General features: G+C 41.1%; 1 protein-coding gene across 3 annotated transcripts in view; it reads right to left on the bottom strand.

Annotated features, from left to right (window-relative positions):
* Armh3 (armadillo like helical domain containing 3) overlaps window positions 1–22,716 on the bottom strand; it is a 208,568-nt gene that overhangs the window by 99,275 nt on the left and 86,577 nt on the right. For all 3 annotated transcript variants that reach the window (XM_069994911.1, XM_069994912.1, XM_069994917.1), the window contains one exon: window positions 10,707–10,795. In XM_069994911.1, the coding sequence (XP_069851012.1) occupies window positions 10,707–10,795 (89 nt within the window). The remainder of the gene's footprint in view (window positions 1–10,706; window positions 10,796–22,716) is intronic.

Here is a 22,716-nt window from a genome sequence, read left to right as displayed (position 1 = left end):
AAAGGATGATAGCTTATCAAACCAGTTTACAAATAGAACAAGCAGAGCATAGCTACTCTTTGTCCTGTCCCCTTAACTTGTCAAGATGCTGATAGGCCTAAAAGAGTTGATGATTCTCTAGATAGAAAATAACTTGCATATACAGAGAAAGGAACAAAAGAGCAATTTTCTCACTCTTTTAGGGGCTTTTATGTGGGAATCTTTTTTCCTCTAACAGGCTTAGCCTGTTAGAAATTCTTATCTTTTGCTTCTGCCAAGTTTCCAAGGAAATGAAAAAAAGATTCAAAATAGTATAAATTTGGGATTTATCTAAATGTAGTATCTGAAGGGGAAAAAAAAACTTTCTGTCATTCTTTTTCAGTCCTTAAGTTTTCTATAGTGTTATACAGAATCTTTCATAACTAAATTATAAAACTAGATTGATACCTTCTAATACTCTTGTATTAGAACATTCTAACTTTTAAGGCACTGATTACCTATAGAGGAAAGAAGCCTATCTTTTTGTACATAGAAACTAAATTTAATCAGTCATATCAAGCCTAGGAATATAATCTTAGTTATTTCCCTAAATCAGAGAAAATAAGAAATAAGGAAGTTGGGCACCAGTGGCTTACACCTTTAATCCTAGCTATTCAAGAAGCAGAGATCTGACAATCACTGAAGCCAGTCCATGCAGGAAAGTCCATGAGACTCCAATTAACCATCAAAAATCTGACAACAAAAATAACAAGACTTAAGAAACAAAGGACTTCCACTCATCTGGTCGAATCACTACTAAATAACCCCCATGCTGCTGGTCACATGTATGGTATATATGTGCACACCGGAGGGAAACCAGGAGGATGACACAGAACTAGAGGGAATCAGGGAAAAACATACAACAGCAGGACCCATCAACTGCAAACTGACCAAAATGAACTAAGCAACTCAATGGCAGTAATGGGAAGGAGTGAACAGGTGGGAAAGAGAAAACAGCTGATGCCATGCAAAACAAAAGAAATGTACATATCACCCAATGTGGAAGAAATAACTGTATTGCAAAGAACTCATAAATAGAACTCATAAATATTAAAGACCATGATAGACAATTTGTCCTATGAAAGTTAGAATGTGTTTGTGACTTTAACTAAGCTTCACTATCTTACAATATTGTGAAATTTGGGAAATTATGTAACCACTTAATCACAATAAAAAATTTGAAAAAAAAATCTGGAAGTGGAGCTTTCGCTCTAGTGGTAGAGCACCAGCCTTAAATGAAAAAGCTAAGGGAAGGGAAGAAGGAAGGGAAGGAGGGAGGGAGGGAGGGAGGCAGGAAAGAAGGAAGAAGGAAGGAAGGAAGACAATTTTAAACGGCATTTTAGAAAAACCCACCAGGCACTGGTGGCTCATATCTATAATCCTATTACTCAGGAGTCTGAAATCTGGAGGCAGAACGTTGAAAGCCAGCCGAAGCTGAAAAGCTGGCAAGACTCCATCACCAAATAACCAGCAAAAATGCCAGAGTAGCTGGGCACTGGTGGCTCACACTTGTAATTCCAGCTAGGCTGAGAGCTGAGGATCATGGCATGAAGCCAGCCTGAGCAAGAAATTCTGTAGGACTCTCATCCCCAACAAACTACCAAAAAAAAAAAAAAAAAAAAAAATCAGACGTGAATCTGTGGCTCAAGTGGTAGAACAAACAAATCTAGGAAGAACTAGACTTGAGGCCCTGAGTTCAAGTCCCAGTATTGGCACAAAATAAATACAAAGTAAATAAAATACCAATAGCAGCTTCCAAAGTTTCATTTCACATCTACCCTAGCATTTTACTGCTATGTTTTTTCCTACCTTCAAAACAAAAGTAACAGTATTACATTATAGATGTTACCCTTGGGAAAGGCTGGATAAAGTGTACATAAAACTCTACTACTATTTTTCCAACTTCCCATAAGTCTATAATTATATCAAAATTAAAAGTTGAAAAAAGAAACTAAACTAAAAGAAGTAGATAACTGAGTTCAAAGTTTATGACATACTACCAAACCACCAAAGCTATACCTACACAAACATTACCATATAAATCTACGGCTCAATTTATTTTTCTCTTGAAAAAATTCAATCCTATATAACAAGTTTCCAACAAAAGGCTCTCAATTCCCAGCCTCAAGGTGTACCTAACCATGAAAGCATAGGCTTCTGTTAGTAATGAGGGAACCAGCTGGAGCTACAAAACTGTGACATTTTCTAGGTTTTTCACTTTTCCCAGTGGGTCTCTAAAAGGTCAGGCCATATACAATTTCCCCCTTTTCCACAAATCTAAGAATGCTTTGGATGCTGCTTAGCACAGTGAAGCTGAACAGATTGTTTGGGGGGGCTTTAGAGACCTTCCTTCCTGCAGGGAGGCAAATGTTGTCTAGTGATCTGCATCTGAGCAAAGAGGGAACTCTCTAAATTCTAATCATGACTCTGTTTAGTGTCTAGTTCTATGATCCTTAGCAAGTCATTTTACCTTCTGTATTTCTACTCCCTTCCCCAAAACCCAGGGATATGGTAGAGTGAAAGGGTAAGAAGGAAAGTGATCCACAGACAAATGTGAAATAAAAATGCCAGCATAAGTCTGCCTTTAAATCAGATTGTAGAAAGTAATACTATTCAAATGCAGGCAACTCCTCAATCCCTTTCTTTTTTTTTACTTTTTTTTTTCTCCCAGTCCTGGAGCTTGAACTCAGGGCCTGAGCACTGTCGAGCTTCTCTGTGCTCAAGGCTGGTGTTTTACCACTTGAACCACAGCACCACTTTTGGCTTTTTCTGTTCATGTAGTACTGAGGAATGGAATCCAGGACTTCATACATGCTAGGCAAGCACTCAACCAATAAGCCACATTCCCAGCCCTCAATGCCTTTTCTGAAAGTAAAAGATGACTCTATGAGGCTCCTCTCAAAACATTCAACTCATTCTTTGGTCAATAACTAAGAAAACATCAAAGTTTCCTTTTGCACTTGCTCAAAAGCAAATCCAGGCCAGCACCAGTGGCTCACACCTGCAATCCCAGTTACTCAGGAGACTGAGATCTGAGGATGATGGTTCAGAGCCAGCCAGAACAGGAATGCCCAAGTGACTCCAATTAGCTACCAAAAAAGTCAGAAGTAGAGCTTTGGCTCACCTTGAGCAAAAATAGCTCGTGGACAATGTTCAGGCCCTAAGTTCAAGCTTCAGGGAACAACACACACACACACACACACACACACACACACTCTCTCTCTCTCTCTCTCTCTCTCTCTCTCTCTCTCTCTCTCTCTCTCCATGCATCTGTGCATAAGGAAAAAAGAGACAAAGGAAAGAGAAATTACCTACTACTTCCTTTCATATCAACAATTCTATAAAACAAAGTTGGACCAGGTGCAGATGGCTCACACCTGTAATCCTAGCTGCTCAGGAGGGCTGAGATCTGAGGACCAAGGTTCAAAGTCACCTCAGGCAGGAAAGTACATGAGTCTCTTATCTCCAATTAACCACCAAAAAGCCAGATGAGGAGCTGTGTCATGTGGTAGAGAGAGCACTAATCTTGAGCAAAAAGAAAAAAAAAAAGAGATAAAGCTCAGGAACAGTGCCCAGGGCCCTGAGTTCAAGGCCCATGACCAGCCAAAGGGAAAACAAACAAAAGAAAAAAATCCTAAATTGAATGTCTGACCCTATCAATGATGAAGAAGTCAGCTCATGAGAAATATAAAACAATCATCCTGTTGGGTTCTATTTATTATTATTGCTATTATTATTACTACTATTACTATTATTATTATGAAGGCCCAATAGCAACATTGTGCTGGTCTGAGAGAATGTTGACTCATTATTAACAGAAATTCTACATACAAATATTTTCTGCCTCTTTTTAATAAAGTCAAGTAGTCTGCTGGGGATAAAACAATGATTAAAACACAGGTCCTGTCTGCTAGCAATATTTTTAGAAGGAGAATAGATATTTAAACAAGTCATTATACAACATGCAAGCACAGCAAAATAATGTGATAAACTAAAATATAGGCCCAAAGTGTACAAGAACACACAGGAAATTAGACATAGCAAACAAAATGATCTGTAGCCTCAAGAAGTTCAAGGCAGAGATTGCTACGCTAAAGCCTCCAGTAGAAATTCAATATAATCACTGAGTAAAGAAAAAATAGTTAACTAGATACTAAGATGTTCTGTGGGAATAAAATTAATTGGAGCATAAAATTAGGTCATGGTTTTTTTCACATAGGATCATGGATAGGTTTCAAAGAGTCCAGGAACTTCCTAAAATTATATGCAAAATACATATATGCAAGTACAGGCAAAAAAAACCACATTTTTTCTGGACAAGAAGAGCACAACTTTTATTCTATTCTCAAATGCAAAAGAACTCTCTCACTAGCATCTCATTTTCATACCCAGCTTTTGCCTTAATCATAGGAGAGTTTTAGGACCTAAGCTTATTCAGAGTAGTACAAGCTCTAGACAAGTCTATAGGTCAAAGGACAGCTTCTAAACTTTCTATAACTTAGTGAAAAATGACTGTATATCATATTTGTTTGCATATTTGCAAACAAAACAGACATCTTCTTTCCCATATTCTAGATGAAGTTAGCCTAAATGTAATTCCCCACTCAAATACCTTATGACAGGTATCTTATAAATGGATGGCAGCAGAGAATACATGAGTGTTGTATCTGTAAAACCAACAATAGAAAAAGCATAATGGGCAGGACTGAACCCCAACTAATATACTGAGATTCTCCTCTACCATAGACCTGGGAATTCATTATAAAAAACCTCTGGTAATCCTTCCAATAACAAAAAGCAACTGTAGTCAAAACAACAAAGGAATAAAAATCAGTACTCACAGTATAGTACTATGAAATACCCATATTCCAAATAATAAGGACATATGGACCATAGCTGATGGGTTCATAGAAACCCAAGGTATTCTGTGCATCAAATCTAACCATACATTCCGTAGAGTCTTATTTATAAATAAAATTCAATTACAATTTGCAGCACATTACAGGCAAGCATATATCTACTTAAGTATATTTGCCATAGTAAGTTTCACACACCTCCTTCAAATCCATAAGTCTAGAAGGCAAAGAAACAGTGAAAATATGAGTATTTCAACATATGAGGGGTAGTACCAGCCAAAGAGTGGGTGGATCCACCATAACCATACTTGTGTTCACTGAATGTAATATTACACATTATTATGGGCTCTAACTGCACTAGATATAGTATTGTATTTTGCAGCTTTCCTTAACACTTACTGCTCTTCATCACACTGTATATTCTATGGATGAACACACAAAATCAGGATTCCAGGGCAGCTCACTTTGTCTATAAAGAAAAAGGAGCTAATGGGATTGCATGAAATTGCAGAGCTTCTGCATGGCAAAGGACATAGCTAGCAAGATCAATAGAAAGCCAATGGATTGGGCGAAGATCTTCATTAGCCATACAACGGACAAGGGTCTCATATCTAAAATATACCTGGAACTCAAAAAATTAAATCCCCAACAACAAATCCTCAAAGAAACAGCTGCCCAATAAATAAATGGGCTAAAGACTTAAAGAGAAACTTCTCTGAAGAGGAAAGAAGGATGGCCAATCGACATATGAAGAAATGCTCATCCTCCCTAGCCATAAAAGAAATGCAAATCAAAACAACATTGAGATCCCACCTCACCCCAGTAAGAATGGCTATAATCAAGAACTCTAATAACAACAGATGCTGGAGGGGATGTGGACAGAAGGGAACCTTACTGCATTGTTGGTAGGAGTGTAAACTTGTTCAACTACTTTGGAAAGTAGTATGGAGGTTCCTCAAAAGACTGCCCACATAGAGCTACCCTATGACCCAGCAATCCCTCTTTTGGGCATTTACCCAAATGATCACAAACAAGACCATGCTAAAGCTACCAGCACAATTATGTTTATTGCAGCATTATTCACCATAGCTAAGAGATGGAACCTACCCAGATGCCCCTCAAGAAAATGTGGTATATATACACAATGGAATTCTATCCCTCCACCAGAAAGAATGACATTGCCCCATTTGTTAGGAAATGGAAAGACTTGGAAAAAATTATATTAAGTGAAGTAAGCCAGGCGCAAAGAAATATAGGTCCCATGGTTTCCCTTATTTGCAATAACTAGTATATGTCTGAGACAAGCAGAAATGGTCAGATAAGTTGATGTTAGGTGAAATGAACCCCAAGATAAGGACTGAAATGATTTTTTCTTTCTTGCTATTGTTTCTAACGTATTTATAAGATATTTCTTTGTTGCTTTGTATGTCCCTCCCCCATGGTATAACCCCTGTTTTTCACTGTATTTGATGTTGGTATAATTTGTGGAGGGGAAGGGAAAAAAACAAATTGTTTAAATAGGGATACAGGTAGACCCATTGCAACAATGAGATGTACAAGATTTTATGTCGAAAAATGAACTTTACAACTTTGGTGGGGGGTAGAGATGGGAAGGGATAGGAAGGGGAAACAAAGGAGGAGGCAACAATGCTTGATAAGAAATGCACTCATTACCTTTGCCCATGTTATTGCAACCCCTCTGTACGGTAATTTCACAAGAACAAAATAATAGTAATAATAAAAGAAAATAAAAAGGCGCTAACCTCACTTAACATGGAATACTACTACAAATACTGCTCAGGAACAAGCAGTCATTAAAAATTCATTAATGGTGGTGGTGGGGCCCTCTGGGAAGGGAAGAAAAAACAAAGGAGGAGGCAACAATGCTTGATAAGAAATGTACTCATTACCTTGCTCATGTAATTGTAACCCCTCTGTATGGTATTTTCACAATTTAAAAAAAAATCAAAAAAATTCATTAATGGCACGTATAATGACTCCTTGTTGTGTGTATGTGTGTGTGTGTGTGTGTATGTGTGTGTGAGCGTGCACACGTGCGCATGCGCGCACACATGTTCTCACCAGTCCTGGCACTTTAAACTCAGGGCCTGGGCAGTGTCCCTGAACTTTTTTATTCAAGCATAGTATTCTACCAGTCTCATGAACTGTCCTGCCCAGGCATGTTTATAATCACAATCCTCCAATCTCAGCCTCCTGAGTAGCTAGGATTAGAAGCATGAGCCACGGGCACATGGCCTATACCTGTTCTTAACCCATTAAGGGCCTTAAAACACTAACCAATCAGTCCTGAAACAGGGCATGATTACAAGACCAAACAGGACAGAAAGCTCTAAAGATATAAATAAAATCAAGAAACAAACACATAATAATGAATGGTCTTCTTCAGAAATTAGTAGCCAAGGGGCTGGGAAGGTGGCTCAGTGGTAGAACGCTTGCCTTGCATGCATGAGGCCCTGGGTTCAATTCCTCAGCACCACATAAGCAGAAAAAGTCAGAAGTGGCACTGTGGCTCAAGTGTGGCTAGCCTTGAGCTGAAGAGCTGAGGGACAGCGCCCAGGCCCAGAGTTCAGGCCCCACGACTGGCAAAAAAAAAAAAAAAACAGAAATTAGTAGCCAAAATTTTAAAATGAGTCAGAAAAAGTAAACAGAGCTGGTGGATCACACCTGTAATCCTAGCTATGATGGGAAGCATAAATAGGAGGAACCCAGTGTAGGACAGCATGGGCAAAAATCAAGACCCTATTTCAAAAATAACCAGAGCAGCTAGGTACTAGTGGCTTACTCATGGAATCTTAGCTACTCAGGAGACTGAGATCATGGTTTGAAGCTAATCTGGGAAGAAAAGTCCCTAAGATTCTTATCTCCAGTTAGCCTGCAAAAAGCTTAAAGTAGAGGTGTGACTCAGGTGGTACAGTACCTTCCTTGAGCAGAAAAAAGCTAAGGGAAAGTATGAGGACTTGAGTTCAAGTCCCAATACTGGCAAAAAAATAAATAACCACAGCAAAACAGACTAGAAACACAGCCTGAGTAACAGAATGCCTATATAGCAGTTATGAAACTAGCACCACCAAAATTACTTTAAAAGGATATTTTAAATTTTCTTATACGGTAAATATCTGTTTTCACAAAAATTTTAACAATGCGGGCTGGGAAGTTGGCTCAGTGGTAGAGCACTTGCCTTGCATGCCTGAGGCCCTGGGTTTGATTCCTCAGCACCACATAAGCAAAAAGAAAAAAAGCCGGAAGTGGCACTCTGGCTCAAGTGGTAGAGCGCTAGCCTTGAGCTGAAGAGCTGAGGGACAGTGCCCAGGCCCAGAGTTCAGGCCCCACGACCGGACCCAAAAAAAAAAAAAAAAAAAATTTTTTAACAATGCATTACAGTTTCTGACCTATATATAGGAGATAGAAATAGGAGAGCAGTAAGAGAGCAGCAAGTATCAGGGACCTGAAGGACAGAGACTAAGGTAGAGGGCAATGTGGAAAAGACAATGGGCAAAGGACAGAGAACAAAAAATGAGGATGAAGGAACAAAAGCCAAAGCCAGCAAGCTCACAGGGCCAGTGTTAGAATGCTGAGGAAAGAGAGGAAAGAAAAACAGAACAAAAGAGAGAAAGCAAAAAACAAAAAAACAGGGCTGGGAATGTAGCTTAGTGGTAGAGTGCTTGCCTTGTATGCATGAAGCCTTGGGTTCAATTCCTCAGTACCACATAAATAGAAAAAGCTGGAAGTGGTGTTGTGGCTCAAGTAGTAGAGTGTTAGCCTTGAGCAAAAAAAACCTCAGGGACAGTGCCCTTGCTCTGAGTTCAAGCCCCAGGAACGGCAAGAAAATAAAAAATAAAAGGAATCGAAGTAGCAGATAAAAGCAATTACAACCATAACTGATTGTTCAATACTACAAGGTGTAAGTTTACCTCTGTTATAGACATAAATCACTGTACTTAGATCCTATAACTATACCCAAAATGGATTTGCATCTTTTTCACTTTCTCTATCACTCTACCTTTCCTGCTTCTGGGGATTGTGCTTCTTAGGGCAAGTGTTCTACCTCTTGGGCCATGTTTCTAATCTTTTTACTTTCTTCTAGTCTTTTAAAACTGAACAATCATACTGCTACCCATAGGCATTAATTGGAGTCCTTTATGTTTAAAGGATTATTATTACCTAGAAAACTAACTGTAGTCATTTCAGTCTTTTTCAATTTCTCTTCAGCTCTTCTGACATTCCCTCAATTCTCACACAACCATTCTTTTCTCTCCTAAAATACCAAAATGTCACTATTGCCAATTAGTGTGATTCTCCTACTCCCCTTTCACCACTATAGGCAGTAACCGAGAAAAACTTGCTAATCCATTAATTAAAGATCTCTACTTCCCATTATAGAGGACTAAATTTAGTAAGCCAAATTAGGCTGGGAGGAAACCATGTGTCACAACAAGTGAGATGAATTCTATGGAAGGGGGCTGGGTTACTGGCCTGTTTCTTATAAAGACTCTGACACTAGCATACCCTCCCCTCTGCTGAGAATACAGAGAAAATCTCTCATGGGAAGGGCAACCATTCATCACTGTAATGATCTGGAGAAGACTATTATACCATCAGGTCACAAAAGCCACAGGACCTATCAGCAAGCTACTGCCTCAGAAAACATGTCTCTTCTGTTTCCCTGAAACCTCCAATTTAGTTACACAAAAGGAAAGGATGGCAAACCAGTATAAATTGTAGCCTTAGAGAAGAGCTACTTCCCGCCTGCAGGGGTGGCAATGTCTTTAACCAAATAGATATAAAGACAAAAGTAAACACTATAATTTGCTGTTTGGTCTCTGGCACAGGGGGAGTGGTGCAATCCACACTGTCTGTAAACAATAATAATGCCAGATGTAGCCCAAAGAACAGGATTCCCCCCATCTTTCTGCCCCCTTTCCTATCCCCTCTCCCTAGGATATCACTCCTGAAACATACAGAAGCTTCCTTGTATCCATATGCTGCTACCAAATGGAACCAAGAAAGAATCCGAGTTGGTACTGGCTACTCTTATCTCACTCTTACACGAAAGAATCGTTGGTTCAAGAAAGTTTTGAAGCCCGGCGCTGGTGGCTCATGCCTGTAATCCTAGCTACTCAGGAGGCTGAGATCTGAGGATCACGGTTCAAAGCCAGCCCGGGCAGGAGAGACCTTGAGAATCCTATCTCCAATAAACCACCAGAAAACCGGAAGTGGCGCTGTAGCTCAAGTGGTAGAGCGCTAGCCTTGAGCTGAAGAGCTGAGGGACAGTGCCCAGGCCCAGAGTTCAAGTCCCACGACCGACCCCCCCCAAAAAAAAGAAAGTTTTGATTAAGCCAGGTGCTCATGCCTATAATCCTAGCTACTCAGGAGGCTGAGATCTGACTATCCTAGTTCAAAGCCAGCCTGGGCAGGAAGCTCCATGACACTCTTATCTCCAATTAACCACCAGAAAACCAGAAGTGGCCCTGTGGCTCAAGTGGTAGAACTCTAGCCTTGAGCTGAAGAGCTGATGGACAGTGCCCAGGATCAGAGTTCAGGCCCCACGAGCAACCATAAAAAAAGAAAGTTTTGATTATTTCTATAGGGAAATATCAAAAATATAAGATAGAAGAAGGACTGGGAGAGAAAGGGAAACTGTGGAATGTAATATATAATATAATAATACATAATATATGATATAATATATAGTAATATGCATCATGCAACAATGTAACTACATGTATGTATATTTTTTTTCTGTTTAATCTGCCTACAGCCCAGCTTCATTAAAAGTATATCAAAAGAGGATGAACCCAAGAGAGAAGTTACCTGACCAGAGCTCCCGCCAGGTGTAATGCAGGCGAACTCTACACTTCTTCTGGTAACAAAGCAGTTTATGTACTACCTGAATGCAGCGTCTGTAATGAAAAAAAGAGAAAAATTGGGTAAGTATGAGTATAGAGTACAATTTACCACAGATACTCTTTTTTTTTTTTTTTGGTCCTGGTCCTGGGGCTTGAACTCAGGGCCTGGACATGTCCTTGAGCAATTCTTTTGCTCAAAGCTAGCACTCTATCACTGTGAAACATAGCACACTTCTAGCTTTTTTGGTAGTTTAGTGGAAATAAGAGTCTCACAGATGCCAGGAGCCGGTGGCTCATGCCTATAATCCTAACTACTAAGGAGGCTGAGATCTAAGGATCACAGTTCAAAGCCAGCCCAAGTAGGAAAGTCCATGAGACTCTTATGTCCAATAAACCACCAGAAAACCAGAAGTAGCACTGTGGCTCAAGTGGTTAGAGTGCTCACTTTGAACTTTGAACTGAGGAGCACCCAGGCCCAGAGTTCAAGCTCCATGACTGACCAAAAAAAAAAAAAAAAAAAAAGAGTCTCACAGATTTTCCTGTCTGGGCTGGATTCAAACTGTGACCCTCAGATCTCAGCCTCTTTTTTTTTTTTTTTGGTGGGTCGTAGAGCCTGAACTCTGGGTCTGGGCACTGTCCCTCAGCTCTTCAGCTCAAGGCTAGTGCTCTACAGCTTGAGCCACAGTGCTATATCCGGGTTTTTCTGTTTATGTGGTGCTGAGGAATAGAACCCAGGGCCTCATGCATGCAAGGCAAGCGCTCTACCACTGAGCCACCTTCCCAGCCCAGATCTCAGCCTTTTGAAGTAGTAGCATTACAAGTGTAAGCCACAGGGGCCAACACTGGATACAAACGTGTTTACAGTCCAAAGCAAATAATTTATTCCTTCAACTCCTCTGGAGAATTCTCCCCCCCCTTTTCTCTCTCTCTCTCTCTCTCTCTCTCACACACACACACACACACACACAAAACATGCTTGTGATACTCACTTATTAATAGGAAAATGACACCACAATAATTAAAGTTCAATACTCAGGCACTGTTGATATATTTCCCTTGAGTATCTTTTCAGGAAGAAAAGGAGGATTTACCATATCATCTCATTGAAAATTTAAAAAAACAGTACACACAGGAATTAAAACCACAAAACTGAACACCTAAAGTCTTTAGATATAATTTAATTAAAATGAAATTAAGCCAGACACTGGTGGCTTATGCCTGTGATCCTAGCTACTCAGGAGGCTGAGCCATAAGGATCATGGTTTGAAGCCAGCTCAGGCAGAAAAGTCCATGAGTGTCTTATCTCCAGTTAACCACAAGAAAACTGGAAAAATCCATGAGACTCTTATCTCCAATTAACCACTAGTAGCTGGGAACCAGTAGCTCACACCTATAATCCTAGCTACTCTGTAGGCTGAGATCTGAGGATCGCAGTTCAAAGCCAGCCCGGTCAGGAAAGGCTGTGAGACTTAACTCCAATAAGCCACTAGAAAACTGGAAGTGGCACTGTAGCTCAAGTGGTAGAGCGCTCGCCTTGAGCTGAAGAGCACAGGGACAGTGCCTAAGCCCAGAGTTCAAGCCCTATGACTGACCAAAAAACAAAACAAAACAAAAAAACTGGAAGTGGCGCTGTGGAGCTCAAGTGGTAGAGCGCTCACCTTGAGGTGAACAGCAGCCAGGGCCAGAGTTCAAACCCCATGACCAAAAAAAAAAAGGAAGAAGAAAAAAAGAATCCCAATAAGTATATCTAACTACTCAAAGTTACCACTGTCATCTAAAAAAATTAATATTCCTTTCCTTTTGTCAAAGGGGTTAAAAACTCCAAACAAAACACTGGGGTTAGCTATTGGGACCCCATCTTTTTTTTTTTTCGTCAGTTGTGGGGCCTGAACTCTGGGCCTGGGCGCTGTCCCTCAGCCCTTCAGCTCAAGGTGAGCCTCAGCCCCACTTCCAGCTTTTTCTGCTTATGTGGTACTGAGGAATCAAACCCAGGGCCTCATGCATGCAAGGCAAGCACTCTACCACTGAGCTACCTTCCCAGCCCTGGGACCCCATCTTAATGTTAGGACCCAGTGAACCTAGGTGACTGCACCCTGATTAAACATCCATCTTGTTGTTTACAAGTTTAGGAAAAATGTGGATTGCAAGTCTCTGATAACAGAGCCTAGAGGTCAGGTGGACATGTCCAATTAGTAACAGCAGATATATAACACCCCCACACACACCAAGGGATACAACCACTCCCCGCCCCCTTCTGCCAAACATGCATGCCAAAACTGACCAAAGTGGTAGGCTAGTTTGAACAACTGCTTATAAAGATAAGTTGTAACCTCATTGGTCACTTGCGTGTGGCCCGACATAACAATGCTATTGGCCACCTGTGTGTGGCCAGCCTAACTGCATGGCCTGTTCTCTATAAAAGTTAGCCCATGCAACTTGTTGGGTTTGAGGCAGCCCTGACTGGTCAGTCTGTTTCTAGATGCTTGGTGCAAAATACAGCTTTGTCTGACTTTCACTTTGTTTCAGTCTCGTTCCTTTGATCACGGACTCCAATATTGGGGGGCCACCCCAATATCACCAGTGGCTCACACCTGTAATCCTAGCTACTCTGGAGGCTGAGATCTGAGGATCACGGTTCAAAGCCAGCCTGGACAGGGCAGGAAACTCTGTGAGACTCTTATCTTCAATTAAGCAGAAAATGGGAAGTGGCGCTGTGGCTCAAAGTAGCAGAATTCTAGCCTTGAGCAAAAAAGCTCAGGGATGGCACCCAATCCCTGAGTTCAAGCCCCACAACCACAAAAAACAACAACAAAACTTGTACAAGCATGTATGATGGTACACACCAGGAATCCCAGCACTAGGAAGGTAGAAGCAGGCTGATCACAGTTTGAAGCCAGCTTGTGCTATATAGTGAGAATCTCAAACCGTAACAATTTATTTTGTACATATTATTAAACAGTGGCATGAATCATACAATCAAAAGGTATAAACAATCTAAATGTCTATCAGTGATGAGTCACTAAGTAAATTCATGCAGTACATTTCTTGAAAGGGTAGATTAATAAGGACCCACAGGCCCTGGACAGCATCTTGACCTAGTAAGTGGAAACCAAATGTAAAAGAGCTAATACTGATTCAAATGAGGTTCCAAGCAGGAAATTCAAGACATCCTGCCTCCACCCCCTTTTTAGCTTCTTTGAATTGTTGAGGTTCCAAAAGCTTTCTCATTGGGGCTGGGAAGGTGGCTCAGTGGTAGAGTGCTTGCCTTGCATGCTTGAGGCCCTGGGTTCGATTCCTCAGCACCACAGAAGCAAAAAGAAAAAAGCCGGAAGTGGCGCTGTGGCTCAAGTGGTAGAGCGCTAGCCTTGAGCTGAAGAGCTGAAGGACAGTGCCCAGGCCCAGAGTTCAGGCCCCACGACCAGACCCAAAAAAAAAAAAAAAAAGCTTTTTCATAATAGTTTTGTTGTGGGTTTTTTTGTTGTTCTGTTTTTTGTTTTCCTGTCCTGGGGCTTGAACTCAGGGCTTGGGCACTGTCCCTGAGCTTTTGCTCAAGGCTAGCACTCTACCACTTGAGCCAAAGCACCACTTCTTTTTCTGTTTATGTGGTACTGAGGAATTGAATCCAGGGCTTCATGCATTCTAGGCAAGCACTCTACCACTAATCCACATTCCCAGCCCTTCTCATAATCATTTGTATAGGTGCCTAAAGGTTTGCAGAAAGACCCTGATTGGAAATTAACCACCAGTCAGGATGTTATGGGACATGACAATAAAAAGGTCACCTTCCAAATACTTAATTTATAGCAAGGGTAACCAATCAAAGCACAGCACAGGGTATTAAAAAAATTCTCTAGAATCAACCACCTAGAATCAGAGCAGCAAAGGTCTTTGACCAAGATACTTCTCTTCTAAATGAAGTTCTTTAGGAAATGGCACTGTGACTCAAAGTGGCAGAGCACTACTAGCCTTGAGTACAAAAGCTTAAAAACAGTGCCCAGGTCCTGAGTTCAAGCCCCAGGATCAACACACACACAAAAAAAAAAAGTTGCCGGGCACTCGTGGCTCACTCCTGTAATCCTAGCTACTCAGGATGCTGAGATCTGAGGATCTTGGTTTGAAGCCAGCCCAAGAAGGAAAGTCCCTGAGACTCTAATCTCCAATTAATCACCAGAAAACCATAAGTGGCTTGTGGCTCAAGTGGTAGAGGGCTTGCCTTGAGCTAAAGAACTCAGGGACAGGGCCCAGGCCCAGAGTTCAAGACCCACAACTGACCAAAAAAAAAAAAGAAAATACATTGATGTAATAAAATATGGCTTAGACTAAAAACAACAGACAAAAAAAAACTACATACATTACAATATAGATGATCCCAAAAAACGTGTTAAATAAAAGAGGACAGTCATAAAAGGCCATCTATTATTATATGATTTCATCTGTATTATTTCAAAAAGATAATGATCAATTAAGGAGGTGATGTATAAGCAGTTAATAAATTCAAGGAGGATATCAACTGGAGAATTTAAACCAACAGCTGAATAAAGAAGACAAGGCAAGATATGAAAATGAAATTCACTAAGAGTTGAGTGCCAATGGCTCACGCCTATAATTCTAGCTACTCAGGAGGCTGAGATGTGAGGACCACAGTTCAAAGCCAGACCAGGCAGAAAAGTCCCTGTGAGACTCTTATCTCCAATTAACCACTAAAAAAACGGATTGAGCTGTGGCTCAAATTAGTAAGCTTTGGGCAAAAGAGCTCAAGGATAGTGTCCAGGCCCTGAGTTTAAGGCCCACAACAACAAAAAATAAACGAATCTTGAAAAAATAAATCAAACTGAAACCTGTAAATGAAGAGCTCGACAGCCCAAATAAAATATTCAATTATTCTAGGTGCTAGTAGCTCACTCCTGTGATCCTAACTACTCAGTTGGCTGAGATCTGAGAATCACAATTTGAAGGCAGCCAAGAAGGAAATCCATGAGACTCTTAGCTCCAATTAACCACTAAAACACTGAAAGTAGAGCTATGGCTCCAAGGGGTAGTCTTGAGCAAAAAAGGTTAGAGACAGTGCCCAGATCCTGAGTTCAAGCCATTAGACTGGCACAAAAATAAGGAAATGCCCCAAGGAAAGAAGGAAGGAAGGAAGGAAGGAAGGAAGGAAGGAAGGAAGGAAGGAAGGAAGGAAGGAAGGAAGGAAGGAAGGAAGGAAGGAAGGAAAGAAGGAAGGAAAGAAGGAAAGAAGGAAATGCCCCCAAGAAATAGTAAATCACTTATACAACTACTTTGGAAAGCAGTCTGGAAGGTCCTCAGAAAGCTAAATATAGACCTCCCCTATGACCCAGCCATACCACTCCTAGGCATCTACCCTGAACAACAGGAACCAGGATACAAAGACACATGCATCTCCATGTTTATTGCAGCACTGTTTACAATAGCCAGGCTATGGAAACAACCCAGATGACTCACTACAGATGAATGGATCCAAAAATTGGGATACCTATATACAATGGAATATTATGCAGCCATTAGAAAGGACAAAATAATGGCATTCGCAGGGAAATAGATGGAAGTAGAAATCATGTTGAGTAAGGTTTAAGCCAAGAGCAGAGGCAAACGGCACATGGTCTCCCTGATAAGTGGATGTTAAATTAAAAACATAAGGAGATACGACAAAGTAAACAAGTCTCAAGAAACAAAGGACTGCCACTCATTTGGTCGAATCATTACTAAATGACCCCATGCTACTGACCACATATATGATACATATGTGCACATTGGAGGGAAACTAGGAGGAGGACATAGAAACAGAGGGAAACAGGGGAAAACATACAACAGCAGGACCCATCAGCTTCACTGGTCACTGATCAAACTAAGCAACTCAATGGCAGCCATAGGAGGGAGGGAATGAGCAGGAAAGAGGGAATAGCTGACACTAAGCAAAAGGAAAGAAATGTACATATCACCTGATGTGGAAAAAATCACTATTGTCAAAGCTCATAGAACTCATAAACTTTATAGACCATGATAAAGACAATTTGCCCCATGAAGGTTAGAATGTATTTGTGACTTTAACTAAGTATCACTATCCCACAATACTGTGAAATTTGTGAAATTTATGTAATCACTTAATCACAATAAAAAATGCTATAAAAAAGAAGCAGGGGGCTGGGAAGGTGGCTCAGTGGTAGAGCGCATGCCTTGCATGCATGAGGCCCTGGGTTCGATTCCTCAGCACCACATAAGCAAAAAGAAAAAAGCCAGAAATGGCACTGTGGCTCAAGTGGTAGAGCGCTAGCCTTGAGCTGAAAAGCTGAGGGATAGTGCCCAGGCCCAGAGTTCAGGTCCCATGACCAGAAACCCCCCCCCCCCAAAAAAAAGAAGAAGCAGTAAATGTAATCTTCTACCCATATATTTTTAACAGTTTGATAAAATTCATCTACTTTATCTCTAGTCCCTGGTACTTTATTTTTAACTTGTTCTGTGAGCCACTGCCACCCAGCAGGGCATTTCTTTTTTTAATGTATGAAGTGGCTTACTATTTCTACACAAGACCATCTAGATCTCTCCTGAAATCTCTTTATAGAGGCCCTCTTAATCTTCTTGATTAGGGCTTAGATTTCAGTAATCTGTATTTATTTTCTGTTACCTGCCCAAAGGTTTAGGACTATTTGACTTAATAGGCCTCTTAAACTAAGCATATAATCTCTCAGGAGGCAAAGGAGAAAAAATGGTAAAAGTCAGGGTAGCATGATCTACATAGTAAAACCATGCATCAAAACAGAACAGAGACTGGGAATGTGGCTCAGTGGTAGAATTCTTGCTTGGAATGCATGAAGCCCTGGGTTCTATTCCTCAGTACCACATATACAGAAAAAGCTGGAAGTGGCGCTGTGGCGCCAGTGGTAGAGTGCTAGCTTTGAGCAAAAGAAGCTCAAGGACAGTGCCTAGGTCCTGAGTTTAAATCCTAGGACTGACAAAAAAGAAAAAGAAAAAAGAAGTATCCATGTTTCCATATAAGAGTACCTTTAAGAAAAGTTTCTTCCATCCACAAACTATTTCTCCTTTAACTCAAAACAAGCAGCAGCAATGAGGATAGCCACAAGAATCAAGGAGTATAGTCCTTGCTGTAAGTCTTGCTGTAAGCAAGACTTCCTTGCTTTTGTAAATGTGTTTATAAGCACCGTCCTTCATCGTTACTTTACCTATTTCATTCATATACACACAAAAAAACTTTTCTTCTGACCCACATTCTGATTCTGAGCAGTCTTTCTACACTACATATTTCTTTATATTTCACCAGGAGAATTATAAACTTACCTGAAATGGCAGAAATTCATTTTGCTAAATTCATTTTGCTAATTCATTTTGAGAAATTCATTTCTTATTACAATGTATGATTCTGAAAAGCTGTACATAATGAGAAGTGAGAGCAGCAACCTGGCCTCATGCCCAGCTGGGAGCAGATAAGTTCACCTAAAAAGGACTTGATGCTCCAAATTCCAAAAACTGGAAAGGGAGCTGGGAAGCTGGGGAAGGAAGATCTGGAAACATGCCCTTGGAATGTAATAAATAAAGCAAATTTAGCCTGAGGGTGAGACCTTCTGCCTAGCCTGTCAATTTGATGCCTCATTATATTCTCCATCTCTAACTTCAGCACATTCGATTGGAGCAGGTGGAAAAAACACCTTAGAAAGCAAAGCAACACAAAAAACTTTGAAGGTCGGAAGTGGCGCTGTAGCTCAAGTGGTAGAGCACTCGCCTTGAGCTGAAGAGCTGAGGGACAGCACCCAGGCCCAGAGTCCAAGCCCCACGACCGACAAAAAAAAAAAAAAAAACTTTGAAGGTGAAGTTAAGAACTAGGGAGAAGGGGTGAAGAGTATGGTTACTGTAAACCAGGATTATTGGCTGAAAATGTGAGAGTTGGGTGAACAGATATGTACTTTTACCTATATAGTTTTTAACATACAATCTTATTATTTTATCCCACTTTCAAGTCTTTCCTATTATCCACATAGTCTTCATTATTTTTTCTACTCTGACCCTTCTTCCATATACTCTATGTTTTAACCATCCAGAATTTTTATTTTTTGTCGATCATGGGGCTTGAACTCAGGGCCTGGAGGCTACTTCTGAGCTCTTTTTGCTCCAGGCTAGCGATCTACCACTTTCAGCCACAGTACTACTTGCAGTTTTCTGGTAGTTAAGTAGAAATAAGAGTCTCACAGAGGGGTAGAGCACTGGCCTTGAGCTCAGGGACAGTGCCCAGACCCAGAGTTCAAGCCCAATGACCAACAACAACAACAATAATAATAAGGCGAGGCACTCATGGCTCACGCCTGTAATCCTAGCTACTCAGGAGGCTGAGATCGGAGGAGGAGGATCGCAGCTCAAAGGAGGGGGAGGATCTCCGTTCAAAGCTAGCTGGGGAGGAAAATCTGTGACACTCTTATCTTCAGAAAACCGAAAGTGGCACTTTGGCTCAAGTAGTAGAGCGTTAGCCTTGAGCTGAAGAGCTGAGGGACAGTGCCCAGGCCCAGAGTTCAAGTCCACAACCAAAAAAAAAGTCACAGACTTTCCTGCCCAGGCTGGTTTGATCCGCAATTCTCAATCTCAGCCTCATGAGTAGCTAGAATTAACAGGCATAAACCACCAGTGCCTGGCCAGAATTACTTTATATTCTACAAAAATAGCACATTTTGCCAGGTGTCAGTGGCTCACTCCTATAATTCTAGCTACACAGGAGGCTGAGATCTGAGGATCATGTTTCAAAGCCAGCTCGAGCAGAAAAGTCTGTGAGACTCTTATCTCCAATAAACCACTATAAAACCGGAAGTGGTGCTGTGGCTTGAGCAGTAGAGCGCTCACCTTAAGCTGAAGAGCTCAGGGACAGCGCCCAAGCACAGAGTTCAAGCCCCATGACCAATGACTACGATGACGACAACGACAACAACAAAAAACAGCACATTTTCAAGTCTCTGCCCCAGATCATGCTAGTCCCCTACCTGCTATATCATCCCACCCTGGACCACGCCACCACTCTTTTTTTGTCGGTTATGGGGCTTGAACTCTGGACCTGGGTGCTGTCCCCGTGCTCTTCAGCTCAAAGAGAGCTCTCTACCACTTGAGCTACACTGCCACTTCCAGCTTTCTAGTGGTTTATTGGAGATACGAGTCTCAAGGACTTTCCTGCCTCGGCTGGCTTTTGAAAAGTGATCCTCAGATCTCAGCTTCCTGAGTAGTTAGGATTACAGGTGTGAGCCACCAGCGCCCAGCTACCACTTTTTTTTTTTTTTGGCCAGTCGTAGGGCTTGAACTAAGGTCTAGGCATCATCCCTGCGCCTCTCTGTGCTCAAGTCTAGCACTCTACCACTTGAGCTACAGAGCCACTTCAGGCTTTTTCTGTTTATGTGGTACTAAGCAATTGAACCCAGGGCTTCATGCATGCTAGGAAAGCACTCTACCACTAAACCATGTTCCCACACAATACTACCACTCTACACAGAAAACTCTAAGGTTTCTTCATGACTTAGGTCAAACAAATCTTTCTCAATATCTTATCTGATATCCCATCAACATAGTTACTTTATACAAAACTTCCCTTTGTTACTTATTACAAAAGTATGAGGAATAAGAGTTTGAATCTCAGTTATTCAATTTACTAGCTGTGCAACTATGGTTTCTGTGCACAAAATGGCCCTGACAATCCTAACCTCTTGAATTTATAGCCTTTGTCTCAGTCTGTTTTGTGTTTTTACATAGAATAGCACTGACTGAGCAGTTTTAAAGGAAGAATTCACTTCTTAAAGTTCTAGAAATTGGGAAGCCCAAAATCAAGGTGCTAGCATCTGACAAGAGTCTTCTATGTATCACCCTATAATGACAGGTAGAAAGACCAAGAGTATGTGGGCACTCACATACATTCACACACAAATAGAAAGACCAGAGTGAGGTAAGAGTAAAGGGAGAACACAAGTGAACTGACAATCTCAAGCTCTAGTCCTTTTATAATTGGATTTAGTATACACCTTCCTATACACTTGAATTAGGGTTTTTTCTGCCAGTCCTAGGGCTTGATCTCAAGGCCTAGGCTCTGTCCTTGAGCTTCTTCTGCTCCAAGCTAGCACTTTACCATTTGAGCCACAGCACCACTTCTGGACTTTCTGAAGTAGTTTATTGGAGATGAGTGTCTCATGGACTTTCCTGACAGCGTGGGCTTCAAATATCAATGCTAAGATCTCAGCCTCCTAAGTAGCTAGGATTACAGGTATGAGCCCCCCATGCCCAGCTTGGGTTAAATTTCAAAATATAAGTTTTTGGAAGAGGACATAGCCAAACCATTGTACAGTTCCTTTGCAATATAAAAGAACTGATTCATGTGATCAAAAGAAATAGTATGTCACTTAGGATTAGGTTATAAAAAAAAAAAATACTATGGCTTCCATTGGAGGTTCTCACACTTCTTTATTTCTTGGATTACCTGCTTTGGAAGAGGCAAGTTGCCATGTTGAGCAACCCTATGAAGAGGTATGGGTGGCAAAGAATTGAGGCCTGAAAAAAACTAACTTTGCTTGAATGTAGGTTCTCCAGCCCCAGAAGACTCTTAAGATGCCTAATGCCTCAGCTAACACTTTGACTATAAGCCAGAAATAGTTGCACAAGCCTGTAATGTTAGCACACAGAAGGCTGAGGCAAAAGGATCATGAGCTTGAGGCTATCCTGTACTGTATAGCAAGTTACAGGTCAGTTGGCGCTACCTAATAAGACCCTGTCTGGAAAAAAAGTAAGTGTTATCCCTGTAAGAGAATCTATGCCAAAAATATCAGTTGAGCTTGATTCCTAAACCAAATGAACATTTATTTTAAACCACTTGTTGAGGGCTAGTTTGTTACAGTAATATGTAACTAATACACTTAGAAGCAAGACTCTCTCAAAAAAAAAATAGTCATGTACTGGTGGCTCATGCCTATAATCCTACCTACTAAGGAGACTGAGATCTGAGGATTGTGGATTGAAGCCTGATCAGACAGGAAATTTCACGAGACTGGTATTTCTAATTAACTACCCAAAAAAGCTGTAAATGGAGCTATGGCTGAAATGATAGAGCACTAGCCTTGAGAAAAAAAAAAACAAAAACAAAAAACAACAAACTCTGGGACAACACCCTATCTCTGAGTTCAAGTCCCAAGACCAGCACACACACAAAAATAACAACAACAAAAATTTTAAAACTAGAACATAAGATAATCTATTAACAGTGAAGCAAACATAATTCCTAAGGAACTGAGGTTCTGAGACTCCATTTAAAATAAGCAAACTAGGAGCCAGTGGCTAATGCCAATCCTCAGGAAGCTACGATCTGAGAATTGTGGTTCAAAGCCAGCCCAGGCAGGAAAGTCTGTGAGACTCTTATCTCCAATTAACCACCAGAAAACCAGAAATGGCACTGGGGCTCAAGCAGTAGAGCGCCTGCCTTGAGCTGAAGAGCCCCGCAACTGGCCAGAAAAAAGCAGAAAATTAATTTGTTTCTTTTATCTTTCAACAAAAAAATAAGAATCAGATTTACTTTTTTTTTTTTTTTTTTGGTTGGTCGTGGGGCTTGAACTCTGGGCTTGGGTGCTGTCCCTGCGCTTTTCAGCCCAAGGCAAGCACTTTACCACATGAGCTATAGTGCCACTTCCGGTTTTCTAGTGGTTTATTGGAGATAAGAGTCTCATGGACTTTCCTGCCCAGGCTGGCTTTGAACCGCGATCCTCAGATCTCAGCCTCCTGAGTAGCTAGGATTACAGCCATGAGCCACTGGCGCCCGGCTTCAGATTTACTTCTAAACAAGAAAGAAAGAAAGAAAGAAAGAAAGAAAGAGAGAGAGAGAGAGAGAGAGAGAGAGAGAGAGAGAGGGAGGGAGGGAGGGAGGGAGGGAGGGAGGGAAGGAAGGAGGGAGGGAAGGAAGGAAGGAAGGAAGGAAGGAAGGAAGGAAAGGA

This window comes from Dipodomys merriami, unplaced genomic scaffold, assembly GCF_024711535.1.
Source record: "Dipodomys merriami isolate MVZ:Mamm:240054 unplaced genomic scaffold, mDipMer1.0.p SCAF_102, whole genome shotgun sequence".
Classification (NCBI taxonomy): Eukaryota; Metazoa; Chordata; class Mammalia; order Rodentia; family Heteromyidae; genus Dipodomys; species Dipodomys merriami.
Note: the sequence above shows the minus strand (reverse complement) of the source record. Positions and strands in the feature narration are given on the sequence as shown.